Source organism: Thamnophis elegans, chromosome 9 (genome assembly GCF_009769535.1).
Source record: "Thamnophis elegans isolate rThaEle1 chromosome 9, rThaEle1.pri, whole genome shotgun sequence".
NCBI lineage: Eukaryota > Metazoa > Chordata > Lepidosauria > Squamata > Colubridae > Thamnophis > Thamnophis elegans.
Window position 1 is genome coordinate 28,392,971 of NC_045549.1, and position 17,741 is coordinate 28,410,711.

Here is a 17,741-nt window from a genome sequence, read left to right on the forward strand (position 1 = left end):
TCCAGCGAAAGAAATAGCAAGCGCTGGTGTCCAAAGAATGGGTCTCTCGGGCTTACAAGAAAGCACCTCTCGCTCGCTGCGCCCACCCCATTTTCTTGAGACAAGCGTCCGTTGGCCCCCGCCCTTCGGCTTCCCACCGCAGTCGGAGGTCGCTTCATCCCCTCGCATTCCTCAGCCGCGATTGCTCTTTGCTGCTCCAGATTACCCCCCTCTCCCTCCCTCTCCGTTCTCCTTTTGTTTTACTATCAGGCGAGAGTCTCGCTTCCTGTTGATACCGGAATGTTGTGAACAGGCGAGGGAACCGCCACCTTCGCCCACTTCTCTCTTTATCTTTATCCCTTCCACCGTAGTGGAAGTAGTCGCCCCTCGTTTTCCTGGAGGGACGGTCCTGGAGCTGCTTCGGCCCAGAACCCTTAAAGGCCTGGACTTGCAGCTTGGCGAGACGGACGGGAGGGAGGAGAAAGCAAAAGCGAGGGGGAGGGCAGCGTCGAAACCGGGACTCCCCGCCCTCTCCGGCGGGAAGCGTCAGGTGCAGGTGCGGACAAAGGGGAGCCGAGAGTCCGCCTGGGCGCAATGGTGGACGCCGCTGCCTAAAGGCCGCCTTTGTCCCGGGAGCCGATGGCTGAAGCCTGGCGACTGGAAGAAGACGAGGAGGAGCGGAAAGAGGTGGCCAGAAGGCACCGCAGGGCGCTTTTGAACCCGGCGACAGGTAAGCCGAGGAGGTGAGAGGGCCATGCCGGCGGCGTTGGGCGGGCGAAGAGGGAACTTCGCCGGAGAACTCTGCCCGCGCTGCCTCCTTAGCCGAAGGCGGGGGCGAGTGGGAAACCGAGTGCCGCTGGATTGGGGATCAAGGCTACAACCCAGAAGGAGAGCGCGCTCTGTGTAGCCACTCGGCGTTGTTGTGTGTCAGAAAACCCTGCAAATCGAAGACAGCTTCTTGGGGGCTTAATGAATCTAACTTGATTCCACAAGATATCTACCTACCTACCTACACCTCTTTCTCTCTCCCTCTCTCCCTCCCTCCCTCTCTCTCTCTCTCTCTCTATCATCTATCTCCCCCCCCTACCTACCTACCTATCTACCCATCTTTAAATTTTCTCTCCAGCACAATAGTGCTTTTGTTTCTCCTTGACTTTCAGTTATTCTGTCTATGCCACCGCACAGATAATGCTGTTGGACCCTGTCAAAAGGAAATGTGGAGATATTTGGATTTTTTCCTTGATAAAGCAGTTTTATCAGTTCCTGTTTAAACAAGAAAAGGATGGGTTTCTGGATGGATTGAACAGTTACCATTACATCATTGTAACGCTGTGGTAACAGCTGGGAGTTGTCATGTATCTTTGGTATTGTTGGGGTTTATATTTTGGACCTGCTCAGAGTTGGTTGGAAACTTAACTTTATAGTGATTTCAATAAACCTTGGCTAAAGAAATTATGGCTTAGTGTGACGTATAAACCCAGATTATGGGTTAGTGAAAAAAGCAAACAGCTACCTTACACCCTTTCTTATCTCACAATGAATTATAAGAAGCCATTCACACAACTTATGGTTGGGTAAAAGGAAGTTCAAAGTTTAATACTTAACATTTCTGATAATCAAGTGATTAATACACAGACACACACATACACACTGGTGATGGAACATTTTATAAAAGCACTTTTTTTTCTAAAGGGAGTGACATGAAGCTTTGTGCAACAAGTGTCATGATTTAGTTCCTTGGTGATCTCCTGGGAGGATTGGGAAATACTCGATTTGAATTTCTGAAAGCATTGCCAGTTCATATAAAATGGTTAATAATGAACACTATAAATCAATGCTTTAGCTTAGTTTCAGGAAGCTTTTTTAAATTCCTGTGGTACACGATACTTATCAAGTCTTTATAAAAAGGGAGGGAACATGAATGACCATCTCCTCTTGGCATACTTTAAACTTGAGTTGGACTGCTTACTTTGCAAACTTCCTGAATTATCAACCACGTCATTATGTTTGCAAAGCACTAAAATGTTCTGTGTTAAAGTGCTATTTTCCCTCCTCACCCTTTGGCTGAAAGTTTACTAATCCCTTATCCTCACATTATCTGCTGGCCATTTTTCATGCATTTCAGTTGTATAGGAGCAGTGGAGTTTCACAAGCATTCCGTAAAGTTATTGCATGCAACTTAATTGTCATATATACAATTGCATTTGAGGCATTTCATTTTGTTTTATACATATTACACCGTCCTTGCAGATAGGTATGCAGTACAGGTAGATGTCAGTTAGCATCCATTCATTTGGCAACTATTAATGTTACAGAGGTGCTGAACGAGGGATACTTATGAAGGGTCCTCATAGTTTTGGCTGTTGCAGTGCCACACAGTCTCATGATCACCATTTGTAACCTCCATTGCTGACTAACAAGCAAAGACATTGGGGAAGTTCGCAGGAGGTCACAACAGTGATAACGTAACTGGGGGGATGCTGCAATCACATGGAATTCAATTAACAATGGCAGCTGGAACTGCCAGAATGTATCTGGAGAATATCAGGAATCAAATAAGATACTTGGTGGCATTATCTTATTGTAGGATGGACTTTGTCTATATTTGAGACCTGGTTGTATGTGTTTAAGTAGTCATGTATTAACTGGAGTAACATTTACTTTTGATAAATATTGTAAAAATAGAAGAAGAGATCGGATAGAGAAAAAGGCTATTGGCAGTTTGTGGCACTCATTTGTCCATTTAAGATAATCTTCTCTGGTAATCTTGCTGTTGGGTCTCAATTTGCTGTTCATCAGTGCCAATTCTGGATATGGAATTGAAGTCATACTTATTGTTTTCATGCACAACCATGATATCCTTCTAAACCAGGGATGTCAAACTTGCGTCATCATGGCATCATCACGTGACTTATTGTGACTTTTTTTTCCCCTTCACTAACCTGGGCGTGGGCATAGCCAGCACATGACGCATCCAGCCCACAGGCCACGAGTTTACACCCCTTTTCTAAACTATCTAAGAGGATTATGAATTGAATACATTGGATTACAGTGTTACACTTCATCCAGAGTGGGTTATTCAAAATAATATTAGCCAGGGCAGAGTATATCATATTCCATTTGTGTAGTCTGTACTTTCCCCATATTACATAAACAGTATCTCTGGAATACAGCAATTTGTTAGTTCAGATGAGGCAGTATCAGTATATGGATGACATGTAATTGTAGATTACAACTATGAGCTGGACAGGAGATGCAGTTGATGTTCTGTTGATTGTAAGGATCTGGATAGAGTGAGCCAAGGTAAATCCCAGCTAGTCTTGCTGTTAATCTAGAAGCCTTTGGGCTTTCTGACACATTCTTTTATTTATAAGGAAGAAGGTCCCATTAAGAAATAGGTCAGTGACTTGATGGTCATTACAGTTACTTTTAGAATCACAGTTACTGTTAGAATCACAAATGGTGTTTATGAGGGTACGGTCTTTCTCTGCTGCCACTGGTGTAGCAATTGTGGTCCAAAGTAGAGATGGATATTTTAGTAATCATAACACACATATTCTTTATTTGCCAGTTAAACCAGGGCGACGCTCTTCATCTAAGACCATCCCTGAAGACAACTTGAAAGCTTCATGCACTCTTCCATGTGCTATGGAACAGTATATTACCTAAATTGGATGCTCCATTAGCTAGCAATATATTTCGGATAAAGATGTTGGTCATTATCTTATAAAGCCCTAAGTGATGCTTCAAAGTTTGTGACTTCTTTTGAATTTTCAATATCCTTGCATAAGTATGATGTAAATCATAGTCTATACTTTACACAAGTAAAAAAAAAACTAGATAAAGGGAATCCAATTAAACAAATGAATAAAATATTAGATGTATTTATTTATTGAGGAAAATGAAACATTGAACATTCAAAAGGGTTCGCAAATATTTAAGCACCACTGTATATTATTTATGTCCAAGAAACCCAAGGCCATCTCTTTCAAAGGGAATCTACTTGTAGCCTTCAATCAGCCCAGGAGTCATGGCACCTTCCAGGAAATTTAAAGGATGGAAATAAGCCTAGAAGCAAGTTTTTTTGCTGCAATGTCCTCACCATCCCGGTCCCACTTAATGGAATATGCTTGCCCAGAAAGTTCTTGCCTGCTTTTCAGTTTGGAAACCCATGAAATCACAATACGTGGAGCGTAGAGTTACATCATAAGCCATCTTACACCTAAGGTGTACTATTTTATCATGTAACCTTATTATATGGGCTACAAAATTTAGTATATCAAATTATAGGATCAAACTACTTGTATGAATTTGTGTAACAAGCAGCTATCTTCATTGTTTTTGTGCAACTACTCTTGTTACAAAACACATGCTTTTTTTTAAATGTCAGAAATGTGTGTTTTGATATGTGACAGAGAGCTGGGTAGACAGTTTTACATTTTAGTAGACATTTAAATTCATTGTTCCTTATTTTCCTATTTCACTACTTTGAATTTACAATTGACCGTATTCCCAGTAATCAGTGAGCACGTATGCATTGAATAAATCCAAAGCAAAAGATTATCCCTATGACTTTTCTTTAGGCAAAAGAAGTCAGTAGGAAGAATCTGTTCAAGTCAGCTGGTTCTCGCTCACGTACTGTTGGAATAAATTAGGGATGGTAACAGAGGCTCTTTGACTATTATCTATCGCTGCTTGTCCTTGGAAATGAACCAGCACCACTAAGCACAATGCTGTTTTAATTTTACAGAAAAGTACTTGTCTGTTGGTATTTGTACCAAAGGACACATGGAGCTACGAAGAAGTTGCAGTTTTTCACTAACTGTAAAAACATTATATGTAAAAAATATAACTCTTAATACAGAATGAAAAAATATTTTTTTAAAAATCCAAAGGTAAAGAGTAAAAAGCAGTTTCTTTCTCTGGAATAGTCAAATGAATAAAATTGAAGTAGACAAATTGAAGCTAGAAATTCAAGTTGTTGTTTTAAGTATGATGCTTTTCCTGATGAACTTGGACATTCATATTTATCTAGATAGTTATGTCAGAAAGCCACTCCAAGGATGAAAGCAAATAAATGCATAAAACATTTAGCAAAAGTTTAGCAAAAATATTATATAAATACTGTAAATTCCTTATGGCCCTTACTGTAACCTTGCATGAATAAGGTGATAGTCATGAACTTAACACAGGCAAAACTGTTATTACAATTAAGATCCTAATATAACACCCTAATGTACACTGAATAATATCTGTTTCATTATAAATTTCAATTTAATTTAAAATAGTTTAGAGTAGACAGATAAAATAGTCGGGAATTTCTAAACCTTTGGCTACATTTGGAATTTAGAGATATAATCTAATCATCATGAAAAGTGACTGTTATGGTGGGAGTACATGACTACTCATTTCAGAAAAATGCATACAGGCAAAAAAAAAATGTATTATCCAAGTCCACTTTTCATTCACATCTCTTCATCAATGTTGTTTTTCTTGCCACATTTTTAGAATGCAAAATCCATGTATATTTTACCCTTCATACATACATGAAACCCAGTCACTCCAATAGTTTCTCCCAGCATTCAGACAAGAAAACTTGAGAGAAATGAGTATGGACAATGTAGTTTATTCCTCGCTAAAAGATTTGGGAGTGCCCAGTTTATAGGCTCTGAGTAGATTGATGCAACATATTAAGTAATTGTGGCTTATAAAATTTGTCATAGATTGGATGTAGTCATACAACACCCTTAGCCATAAACATTATTAGCTTAATTCAGTGGATAAAATCAAGAGACTATATTAAGGCTTATTACAGTGTGGGAGTTGTGCTCTCACCCTTAATGGTATGTTATTTTCAGTTAGATGTGCATGTGTATGAGTGTGTGTGTGTGTGTGTGTGTGTGTATGTATGTATGTATTATATGTATGTGTATGTATATATATATATATGTTTTCTGAGGTTTTCGCGGGTGTTAGTATGTAGGTCTCTAGTTGTTCGGGTTTTCTCCCGCGTAGAATATATATATATATATATAAAAACAAGAATGTAAGTGCTTCAAATCACATTGAATGTGTATCAGATATGTGTTTGAATGACTTAGTTTACATAATGCTAAATTACAATTAGATGATGTGTTCTTTTGCTTGCCTTTGTGGCAATTCAAACTATTTTTAATTTGATGAATCAGGATTTATTTATGAAATTTATATGCTTTCCATCTCACTCTGAAAAGTGACTATACTGTATTTAAGGTTACATGCAAATCTGCCAGTAAATTGACCATATCTTCTGATAATAAATCATATGGAAGACCATGTCTGTGACATTGGCATGGTATTAGATGTAGATTAGATTAGAAAAGTACTGAAAGAAGATGACTAGAAACAATTATTTAGATAAGAAGATAGTATATTTGTTTGGAAACTATAAGGAAAAATAAATAAATCTCGTGTTTGAATTATGTATAAATAATATATTTTACCTAGACAAATGGTTGGTACCACTAATACCAGTGTTGTCTAAATGTTTATTGGGTTATAATTGAACTCAAAGATAACAGATTAAATAAGTTATTTAGTTACTTCTATTTTTGTGAGCTAATTTTTGGTGACCGGTGGCTGCATTTTGGAAAGTTATGGTCACTATGGGTGGCATTCAAATAAAATTAAGGCACTTACAAAATGATACAAAATACGCTAACATCAGAAATATTAAAGGAGATATTAAAGAAGAGTGAAAACAGAAATTAGTAGCTACAATATCAACCATCAGTAATACTATCTTCTATGGAAAGTTTTTTAAAAATAAAGAAATATAGTAAGAAAGAATGTAAAGAAGAAAAATTATAAATAATTGCTTCTTTACAACAAAACCATTTTTCTTTATATTCTCCTATGTACATAATGTTAGATTGGGAGCTGCTATTAACCCGTTTATACTATACATTGAATATGTGATCTAATGACAGAGTAGTTGAGTTTATAATTGTGCTAAAGCCAGAGGTGGGTTCCTACTGGTTTGGTCCAGTTTGGCCCAGTTTGGCTGAACCGGTAGTGCCATGCCAGCCTGGGTCACAGAACCAGCAGTGACCCAGGCTGGACACGCCTCCGAACCGGTTCCCCAGTTCACCGTCACCGCCATTTCTACGGTATTGAACTGTGCATGTACACGTAAAACACACGCATGAGCGAACTGGCAGTAACACTGGCCAGAACCCACCCCTAGCTAAAGTAGAATATGGCTTGTTTTTGTAAAAAAACAAGCAAGATATACTGCATCAGTAGTGGGTTTCAGGCGGTATGCCCCGATATGGGCATATCGGAGCCTTCCTGTAGCACCGGATACTGTTCTAGTACGGTGCTCCGGAGGGCCTGCTCGCCCACCCGCGCTCCTTACATGTCCTTTAAAGCCTTCGGCGGTTCCACACATGCGCGTGGCAGGTACAGTGCCTGTGCGACGCTCCGCTGAACAGCTGGAGCATTGTGAAGGCATTGTTGGAAGATAAGATGCATGCGCGTGCTGCTCGCATTCATGTGGAGTACACCGGGCCTCGTTGCAACCGGAACACACCACTGAACCGTATGTAGGCTTAAGTGTAAAACTATGACTAGATTTATACTTTGTGTCATAGAATGAGTATGGTTTGTTGAATAAGACACAGTCAAATATAATTCCAGATGGTCCTCAACTTACAATTGGGAGCAGGACATCCATTGCTAAACAAGGTAGTTATTAAGGGAATTATGCTTGAATTTACAACCTTTTTTGCCACGGCTGTTAAGTAAATCACTGCAGTTGTTAAGAGAATCACAATCATTAAATGAATCCAGTTTCTCCAATTGACTTCAAAGTCGGAAGTTAGCTGGGAGTGTTGCAAATGGTGATCAGATGATCCCAGGATGCTGCAACCATATACATGCTGGTTGCCAAGCATCTGAATTTTGATCATATTGACTAGGGAGATGCTGAGATGGTTGTTAAATGCAAGGACTGGTCACTTTTCTCAGTGCTTTTGTAAATTGGAACTATGACTAAATGAATGTTTGGAAGTCGAGGACCACCTGTATTCAATATGCTGTAACTGAGTAAAACAAAATCTATTATGGCTTAATACTGGGGTCCTTAAATATGATGCTTATGGTTCATGATGTGTTTTTTGTTCAGGCTATGGCAGCCATTTTGTGAAGGGCAACATCTTTCACAATAGCTGCAATAAGCATCCATACATATTAAATTTTGAATTTTCAGATTAGCTCATTGGCCAGAAAAGTTGGAGACCCAGGACTTAGCATGAGATCAATTTCTAAACACTGTTGCTTAACAACATATTTCTAATACAGGTAATCTTTGACTTACGACCATAACTTCTGTTGGTAAGTGACATGTTTGTTAAGTGAGTTTTGCCATATTTTATGATCTTGTCACATAAATCACTGCAGTTCTTAAGTTAGTAACATGGTTGTTAAGTGAATCTGGCTTCATCATAGTCTTTGCTTGTCAGAAGGTTGCAAAAGGTGACCACATGACTCCAGAACATTGCAACTGTCATAGATATGAGTCAGTTACCAAGCATCTGGATTTTGATCATGGAGCCATGGGATACTGCAATGGTTGTAAGAATGAAAATGGGTCACAAGTCACTTTTTTCAGTGCCATTGTAACTTTTAATTGTAACTGAATGAACTGTTGTAAGTTGAGGACTATCTGTAATGGCAGGCATGTTGTAGGCATATACAAGTGAAACTCAAAAAATTAGAATATCCTGCAAAAGTTCATGTATTTCAGTAATGCAACTTAAAAGGTGAAACTAATATATGAGATAGACTCATTACATGCAAAGCAAGTTAGTTCAAGCTGTGATTTGTCATAATTGTGATGATTACGGCTTACAGCTCATGAAAACCCCAAATCCACAATCTCAGAAAATTAGAATATTGTGAAAAGGTGCAATACTCTAGGCTCAAAGTGTCCCACTCTAAGCAGCTAATTAAGCCATAACACCTGCAAAGGGTTCCTGAGCATTTAAATGGTCTTTCAGTCTGGTTCAGTAGGAATCACAATCATGGGAAAGACTGCTGACCTGACAGTTGTGCAGAAAACCATCATTGACACCCTCTGTAAGGAGGAAAAGCTTCAAAAGGTAATTGTAAAAGAAGTTGGATGTTCCCAAAGTGCTGTATCAAAGTACATTAATAGAAAGTTATGTGGAAGGGGAAAGTGTGGGAGAAAAAGGTGCACAAGCAGCAGGGATGACCGCAGCCTGGAGAGGATTGTCAGGAAAAGGCCATTCAAAAGGAGTGGACTGAGGCTGAAGTCAGTGCATCAAGAGCACACACAGATGGATCCAGGACATGGGCTTCAAATGTTGTATTCCTCTTGTCAAGCCGCCTCTGAACAACAAGCAACATCAGAAGCGTCTTATCTGGGCTAAGGAAAAACAGACCTGGTCTGTTGCTCAGTGGTCCAAAGTCCTCTTTTCTGATGAGAGCAACTTTTGCATCTCATTTGGAAACCAAGGACCCAGTGTAGGGAGGAAGCATGGAGAGGCACACACTGCAAGATGCTTGAAGTCCAGTGTGAAGTTTCCACAGTCTCTGTTGATTTGGGGAGCCATGTCATCTGCTGGTGTTGGTCTACTGTGCTTCATTAAGTCCAGGGTCAATGCAGCCGTCTACCAGGAGGCTTCGTTCCGCAGATGAGCTGTTTGGGAATGCTGACTTCATTTTCCAGCAGGACTTGGCACCTGCCCACACTGCCAAAAGCACCAAAACCTAGTTCAGTGACCGTGGGATTACTGTGCTTGATTGGCCAGCGAACTCGCCTGACCTGAACCCCATAGAGAATCTATGGGGCATTGCCAAGAGAAAGACGAGAGATATGAGACCGAACAATGCAGAAGAGCTGAAGGCCGCATTGAAGCATCCTGGTCTTCCATAACACCTCAGTAGTGCCACAGCCTGGTAGCTTCCATGCCACACCGCATTGAGGCAGTAATTACTGCAAAAGGGGCCTAAACCAAGTATTGAGTACAAATGCATGCTTATAATTTTCAGAGGTCCAATATTGTTCTATGTACAGTCCTTGTTTTATTGATTGCATGTAATATTCTAATTTTCTGAGATTGTGGATTTGGGGTTTTCATGAGCTGTAAGCCATAATCATCACAATTATGACAAATCACGGCTTGAACTATCTTGCTTTGCATGTAATGAGTCTATCTCATAGATTAGTTTCGCCTTTTAAGTTGCATTACTGAAATAAATGAACTTTTGCTGGATATTCTAATTTTTTGAGTTTCCACCTGTATATGTATTCTACTTTTTCTTCCCTGTGTTGAAAGCGTGGGAGGCAATGCATTCTTGAAAGAATGTTAGATTTAAAATGTCCTATATTTGAAACAAAAACTTACGCAAATATGTCATGGCAAAAGTACATTGACACAGCATGATGTCAAGAGCAATAAGGAAGCACATTATAAAGTTCCCTACAGGAAAGATTTTGTGCAGGGTTGCCAAGTAACTTATCCTTGATATATTGTTCATATTCTGAGTTTCAAAATCCAAGGTACTTAATAGTTTAAAATAGCTTTGATCCTGCTAGATACAGAGATTCAGCATTCTTCCATATACAGCAGTGGTTCCCAATGTGGGGCAATTTGATTTTTAATGGGGGCAATCTGAACCTTGTTTAAACCAAGTTAATGGCCTTTTAGGCTTCCTCCGCCTGAGTAGAGTACACTTTTTGAGTAAAAATTTTGAGTAAAAAAGTAAAAATTTTATGTCACAAGGGGCTTCAGGATTTTAGAGAAGCTTAGGTGGGGCATGGCCAAAAAAAAAAGGTTGGGAACCACTGATATATAGTAATTGAAATAACTTAATTGTTATATTTGATCATCATAAAAATGCGATGTAGATAAATGATAAATAAAAATGGACTTCATCCTTGTTAATATTGTATGAAATCTTTAATATTTAAGTTCTGTCATTATTGTACCATCGCCATTTCTTATATTTAGGTTCATTCATTTGCATAATTTTAAAACTTCATTAGGCCAATAAGATAACTGAGATGCATTTTCTTTCCAGTAACTAAATAAATTAACTCTACTTTCGATGAGTAAATTAATTAGTTTCTGTTCACTCTTTATGTATCATTTAATGCAGAAAACTAATGAACAATAATTTTAGAATTTGTGGTATATTATTTTTAATAATGGAAATATATCAAAAACTGAATAGTTATAGAAGAAATACGTTGTGTTCCTTTTTCTTCACTCTTAACAATTAATCCAATTAAAAACATCATTAATTGGAATAGTTTTCTTATCCTTTTCAGATCAAAGAGCTTGGTTGGTTTAAAAAAGAAAAGAAAATTATTGGAACTCTTGTTCAAAAGTAGAGTTTTAGTGATAGAAAATTGACTATGTTCAAGTGAATTCTGACCTCCCCTATAGTCTCTCTTAGAACCTCACACTGAAGTTCTTATGAACCTGAAGTTCTGTAGGACACAGTATGAAAAATTGTAGAGAAGCAAAGTTGACCTTGGTAGAGGTATGTGGGGAGTGCTAGCAAATCATGAGCTGGATCTGCAAAATAAGAAAGCATGTGAAAGAAACTTAAAATTGCCCTGACTTGAATCTCTTTGGTATAAAAGGGAAATAAAAGAATGATTCATGATTATTGTGGCCTATATCAATATAATAAGGTACTAATATATTTTTGTGTCTGTTTCCTGAATTGGCCTATCTTGAGGACCTGGCATAAGCCATAGTATGGAAGATTATCATAAACACCATGACATAGGTATTAGCCTGGTAGATTTAATTGATACAAATTAAATACAAGTAGTCCTTTACCTATGACTACATTTGGAATTGAAACATGTGCTACTAAGCAATGCAGTTGTTAAGTGAGTTGTACCTAATTTTACAGCCTTTTTTTATCATGGTTGTTAAGCAAATTACTACAGTAGTTAAGTGAATCAGGCAGTCATTAAGAAAAATTGGCTGTGCTCTACATGGGGCAGCCCTTGAAGAGCGTTCGGAGACTTCAGCTTGTCCAGAACGCAGCCGCGCGAGCGATTGTGGGTGCACCTCGGTACACCCACATTACACCTATCCTCCGCGAGCTGCACTGGCTGCCTATTGGTCTCCGGATATGCTTCAAGGTGCTAGTCGTCACTTATAAAGCCCTACATGGTATTGGACCTGGGTACTTGAGAGACCGCCTCCTGCCAATCACCTCCCAAAGACCTATTAGATCCCACAGACTAGTCCAGTGTTTCTCAACCTTGGCAACTTGAAGATGTCCGGACTTCAACTCCCAGAATTCTGGGAGTTGAAGTCCGGACATCTTCAAGTTGCCAAGGTTGAGAAACACTGGACTAGGCCTCCTCCGAATTCCATCTACCAGCCAATGCCGACTGGCGACCACCCGGAGGAGGGCCTTCTCTGTGGCTGCTCCGGCCCTCTGGAACGATCTCCCTGTGGAGAACGATCTTACCACCCTTCAGGCTTTCCGTAAAGCCGTTAAGATCTGGCTGTTCCAGCAGGCCTGGGGCTGCTGAGTTCCAACCCCACTCAAATTGGTGTGCTTGTTGAGACCTTTTAAACTGGCTCTGTATTGTTGTCTGTTTTTGTTTTCTTTTTTTTATGTATTGTTCCCTTCCCTTCCGGTTTGTGAGCTACCCTGAGTCCCTCCGGAATAGGGCGGCATACAAGTTGAATAAAATCCAAATCCAAATCTCATTGACTTTACCTGTTGAAAACGCTCTGAGAAGATTGAAAATGGCGATCTTGGGACTTTGGTATGCTGCAACCATCATAAATACATGTTGCTTGCCAAAGACCCATATTTTGATCACATGACTACACAGACACTGCAACAGTTGCTAAGTTCGGGGACTGTTTATAAGTCCCCCCCCCTTTTTTTTTTAGTATTGTTGTAATTCTGAAAAGTGTTTAAATGAATGGTTGTAAGTCAAGGACTACCGGTAAAGGCAAAATGATAATGAAAGAGCTAAATCTGAGAGCATGGAAACCAATGGTTCTGAGGATAAACATAATTAATACAAAAACGCTGAGTGGATCATTCTTGATTTCAAGGCTGGTAAGAGAATGGGCAAAGTTTATTGACCTAAAAATTCAGGACTCCAAATCACATATAATGATTGATTTTTAAATTGTTCAATTGTCAGATCTGTGCATATGTGGCTTCTGTCTTGTCTGCAGTAAACTTGGCTAGCGTGTCATGCCTCTGATCTTCCACTATAAGCAAGTTTTTGAATATGTTGTGAAACATCTGGAGAGACGAGATTGAATGTCATGCATTTTCAACCTCAACCAGAATAGAACTGGAAGGGACCTTGTAAGTCTTCTAGTCCAACCCCCTGCATAAGCAGGAGATCCTACACCATTTCAGACAAGCGACTGTCCAGTTTCTTCTTAAAAACCTCCAGTGATGAAGCACCCAATACATCATCGGGTAAAACACAGAGAGCACCTGGAGGAGTGATGGTGAACCTTTTTTGGCTTGCGTGCCATACGTGGTGAGCGCATGAGGGTTGTGCATGGGCGTGCCACACCCATAATGCAACATGCGCCCCCCCAGTGCGCATGTGCACATGAGAGGCGCTCCCCCCATTTTTTGCATGCTTTTTTCGCCCTCCCCAGGCTCCAGAGGCTTTATAGGAGCATAGGGAGGGCAAAAAAAACCACCCTACGAGCGAACCGGAATTGACTTCCGGTTTGCTCATAGGGTTGGTTTAAGCCTTCCAGAGGCTTCAGGGAAGCCCCTGAAGGGTCGTTTTTAGTCCTCTGGAGGATTCAGGGAAGTCTCCTGAAGCCACTGGAGGGCTTAAACCGACCCTATGAGCAAACTGGAAGTTCGGAAACGGACTTCTGTTTTGTCCATAAGGCCATTTTTTTGCACTCCGGAGGCTTCAGGGAAGCTCCTCCAGAGTGCCTCTGGGGGGAGAGGCTCTTTTCGCCCTCCCCAGGCTCCTATAAAGCCTCTGGAGCCTGGGGAGGGCAAAAAATGGCTTTAAAAAAGGCAACGTCTCACCTGCCCTGACAAATGGCTCCGCGTGCCACCTGTGGCACGTGTGCCATAGGTTCGCCATCCCAGACCTGGAGGAAAAAAGACAAGGAAACTCCCTCTTTTTATTCACAACAACCAAACAGAACTCAGGTTGGCTCGTGAAGTGGCCAGCTGTCTTTAATTAATTAGCTATGACTGTGTATTCTTACTCATTGTCCAACACTTCATTACTCCAGCTATTAAATTTTAAATAACATCAATGTGTATTTATTATAATCTGCATATATTGCTGTTTTAAAAGTTGGATTTGGATACTAACATTCTTGCAAATAATATTACTGTTAATGTAGTTCTTTGACAAACAAAATCTGAAAAAATATTTTAAATGCCTAATACCAGTTTCATATTTCAAGTCTCTTTTTTCTAAATTTTTCCTAATAACTCCTCCCCATGTATGTAGTACCAAGTTGTAGGATTAAGAAAGTCACTTTCACTGACTAATAATCCTATTTAATCTAGAATAAAATGGTTCTTTAAAAAAATAAGTGCCTCTTTTTATTGAAAATAAGTTTAATACTTATCAGACTTTTTAAAAAATTGCTATCATTTTGGGATGATTTTTTTAAGCAGTAAATTATGCAAGTTCAGCTAAACTATTTCCTGTTTAAACAAAGAAAGAAAGGGGGGAAATCGAATAACATTCACTTCCTGAATGACAGCATTCCAATTCTGAGATTGGCTACAGTATAACTGCCAATCAGAATCCTCCTTGGAAGGATCATTTCGAATGCTGTTTACATAGTTTGTGATTTTTCTTTCTCATTCTTGGTGTTGTACCATTTGAAAAATGTCTTGATTTGTTCTGCTGGACAGCTGTATGAAAACCATAAAAGTTTATTTTCTACACAGGATAGCAACATGAAGGGAAAGGATTGTATGTTCCTCTGTAATTTCAGGTATGGTAATTACCAGGTTGTGAAGACAGAAAAGGACATCTTTTCTTATGTTTCCCTATGGAAAGCTTTTTTAAAAAAAACTAATTTTATTAAAGCTTACTAATAGATTAAAGGAATTAAGAAAAATATAAAAAGTTTTTTAAAAGAATAGTAAAGGAAAGTAGAAGACAGAAAAGAAAACAGGATATATATATATGATGACTGCTTAAGATATCTTGAATGTTGACTTTGTTTTTCAATGTAGTTGGTGCTAATTATGTTGCTATGTTGGCATGCATCAGTTGCTAGGAATAGATGGCAGTAAATAATCTTGCTTGCAAAATAGAAAAATGAAGTACAAATTAAAAACTACTGCGCCGTTTGAGAAAGTAGCAATACAAGAAATGATATAGATGAGGGTATTCTGTTTATTAACATCATTTTAAAATATAAGATATTGCATTAAAAGTATGTTAATCTAGTTTGGTGGCTTATAAAATGAAATGAGACCTTTATATAGTTCCAAATATTGTAACTTAAAGTAGAATACTGTGCAAGTCTTTGGTAATATTATTGTATTTTTATATTTGAATAGCTGTATTTGTAAATTTCCTGTGAGAGCCAGTTTGATGTGGTGGTTAAGGCATCAGGCGGCAAACAGGGAAACAGAAAGCCAACTGAGTGACCCCGGGCCAATAATTTTCTCTCAGCCATAGGAAGGAGACAATGGTACTTCTGAAAAACCTTGCCAGGAAAATTGCTTAGACTTGTTCAGGCAGCCTCCAAAAATTGGACAGAAGTTTGTGGAAGAAAAAAAAATCTGTGAAAAATGTAGCATAGAATATTTTGCAGAGGAAATGATCTGTCTTGGGGAACTGTTTATATTTTGGTTATATATACAATACATTCATTGTAGTTTTAAAACTCCAAAGCGTTTTCTAATATAGTATGATTTATAATAACTAATGTTCAAGTCATCTTTGCCCAGTACATGTAATCTTCACCCACTGATTAAAAAGAAAATCAGTCTAGTAATAACACTTCTCTGGAAAAAGAACACAGAAAGGCTTAAATGCTTGCAATTGTAGAAGATCATGGAGAAAGGCATAATAGAAATATAGTCTGTATTTGCACGAACTGTTGCTGTCACTGAATGTTTCTCCTATCCTTTCCTAGAGTCTGCCAGCTGTGATTCATGAAATGATTCTTAGGCGCTGACTAATTCTGTGGTTTTCTTTTCCACTCCTCTCCTACATTCTTTGGAAAACTGTTGGGTTTTTAAAAAAGGACAGCATCTGTTAAACATAAAAACCAAACTTACCAAGCATAAAGAAAATTATATTTCTCAGTCATACGCTTAAATATTCTCTGCAGATGTTTTTATTTCTTTAGGCAAATAATCCTCTACAAAGTAAAATCTAGCTTTTAAAAATATCATTTTAAAAAGTTCATATCTGTAGGATAGTGAACTAAATTAACATCTTTTGTGGCCGTTTTTTTTTAATTCTAGATCGTTCAGAAAGAAATAAACCAGACCACCGTTCATCAGGGTGAGATTGTTTTTCTGTTTTTGTTCTTTTTATATTCTTCTATATTATACTAAAAAAAAGTTAAGAAACTGTAATTGAATGAAAATATTAAAAACATTAATTTTGCAGTTTAGATTTGCTCTGGTGATTAAAGTGTATAAAGGATCACATTGAGTCCTTTCAAATTTTCAAATAGGGTAAATATTTTATTGGTTCCATATGTACTCTCTCTTTCTTGCATTTATAATATTCTTTACGTAGGACCGAAAAACAAAAAAAATGCATGGCTTTAATAATTGTGAAAATGGAAAGAATTCTATTTTTTTTGTAACACAATGGGCAAATGTGCCCTTCAGCCCAGAAAATTTCTGTATCTCTAACTCTGTACATTTTATAAACTATGATTAAAAATTATTAATACTATATCATAAACTGTGAATGTAGCCATTGAAAGATGTAGGGACATTATGGAACTTAAAATGACTAGAATGTATTATTTTGTAGATTTATTTTTTTGTGTAATAAAGCATCTACAACGTGTCTTTGTAGAATAGAATAGTTTATTAATTTATTAGTCTTATGATCTTATCAATAAAATAAAAATACATAATTTTATTCTGGGATAAAATAATTAAAAGGAACCATAGTGATAAAATACATATGTGGTAATATAAGGAGTGCAAGTCCTTGTAGTTAAATACATATCCCTCATGTGAGACTATTTGTCTTTTTTATGTGTACAACTGTACAGAATATTAGTCTCTGCTCCATTTTAAGATACCTCTTGAAGATATTAGCACCCAGTCTGTAAATGTAAACAGTTCATAAATAAGGAAGAAAGAGATATGGTTCACTTGAAAATGGTTACAGTAATATATGGGTGATGGCAAATTGTATTTCATAAATTGATATTTCTCTATATTGATAAGTGTGTTTACCCATGGGTATCACTAATCAATTTATTGGCAAATGGAAAAATTTACTTTTTTATAATTATAAAGAAATATGAAAGGAGTATAATCTGATTTGATTGCTGAGACAATGTTTTCTACCCTCCAAGTATTTTGTTTACTTTAAACTACTGAATGCTGAGCCCTTTAAGATATAATTGCTAAAAACCGTTACAGTTTTCCCACATTTCAAACTTGGAAATGTTTTTGACTGGGACAAGGTCATATGTAATTTAACTAAGGGCAATATGTGGCTTTAGGGCCATAGATTGCTCAACCCTATGTCTAATTTAATGTGCTGTAAGCATTGT

At 38.1% G+C, this 17,741-nt stretch overlaps 1 protein-coding gene across 2 annotated transcripts in view; it reads left to right on the plus strand.

Annotated features, from left to right (window-relative positions):
* Window positions 1–210: 210 nt before the first annotated feature.
* The window catches only part of SH3D19 (SH3 domain containing 19), a 62,266-nt gene continuing 44,735 nt past the window's right edge, over window positions 211–17,741 (plus strand). The window contains exons 1-2 of one of the 2 annotated variants that reach the window (XM_032224184.1): window positions 211–709; window positions 16,462–16,501. In XM_032224184.1, coding sequence (XP_032080075.1) covers window positions 619–709; window positions 16,462–16,501 — 131 coding nt within the window. In that variant the 5' untranslated portion in view covers window positions 211–618. Of the gene's footprint in view, window positions 710–14,783; window positions 14,973–16,461; window positions 16,502–17,741 lie in introns of those variants that run through there. The other variant, XM_032224185.1, reaches the window with a different exon arrangement.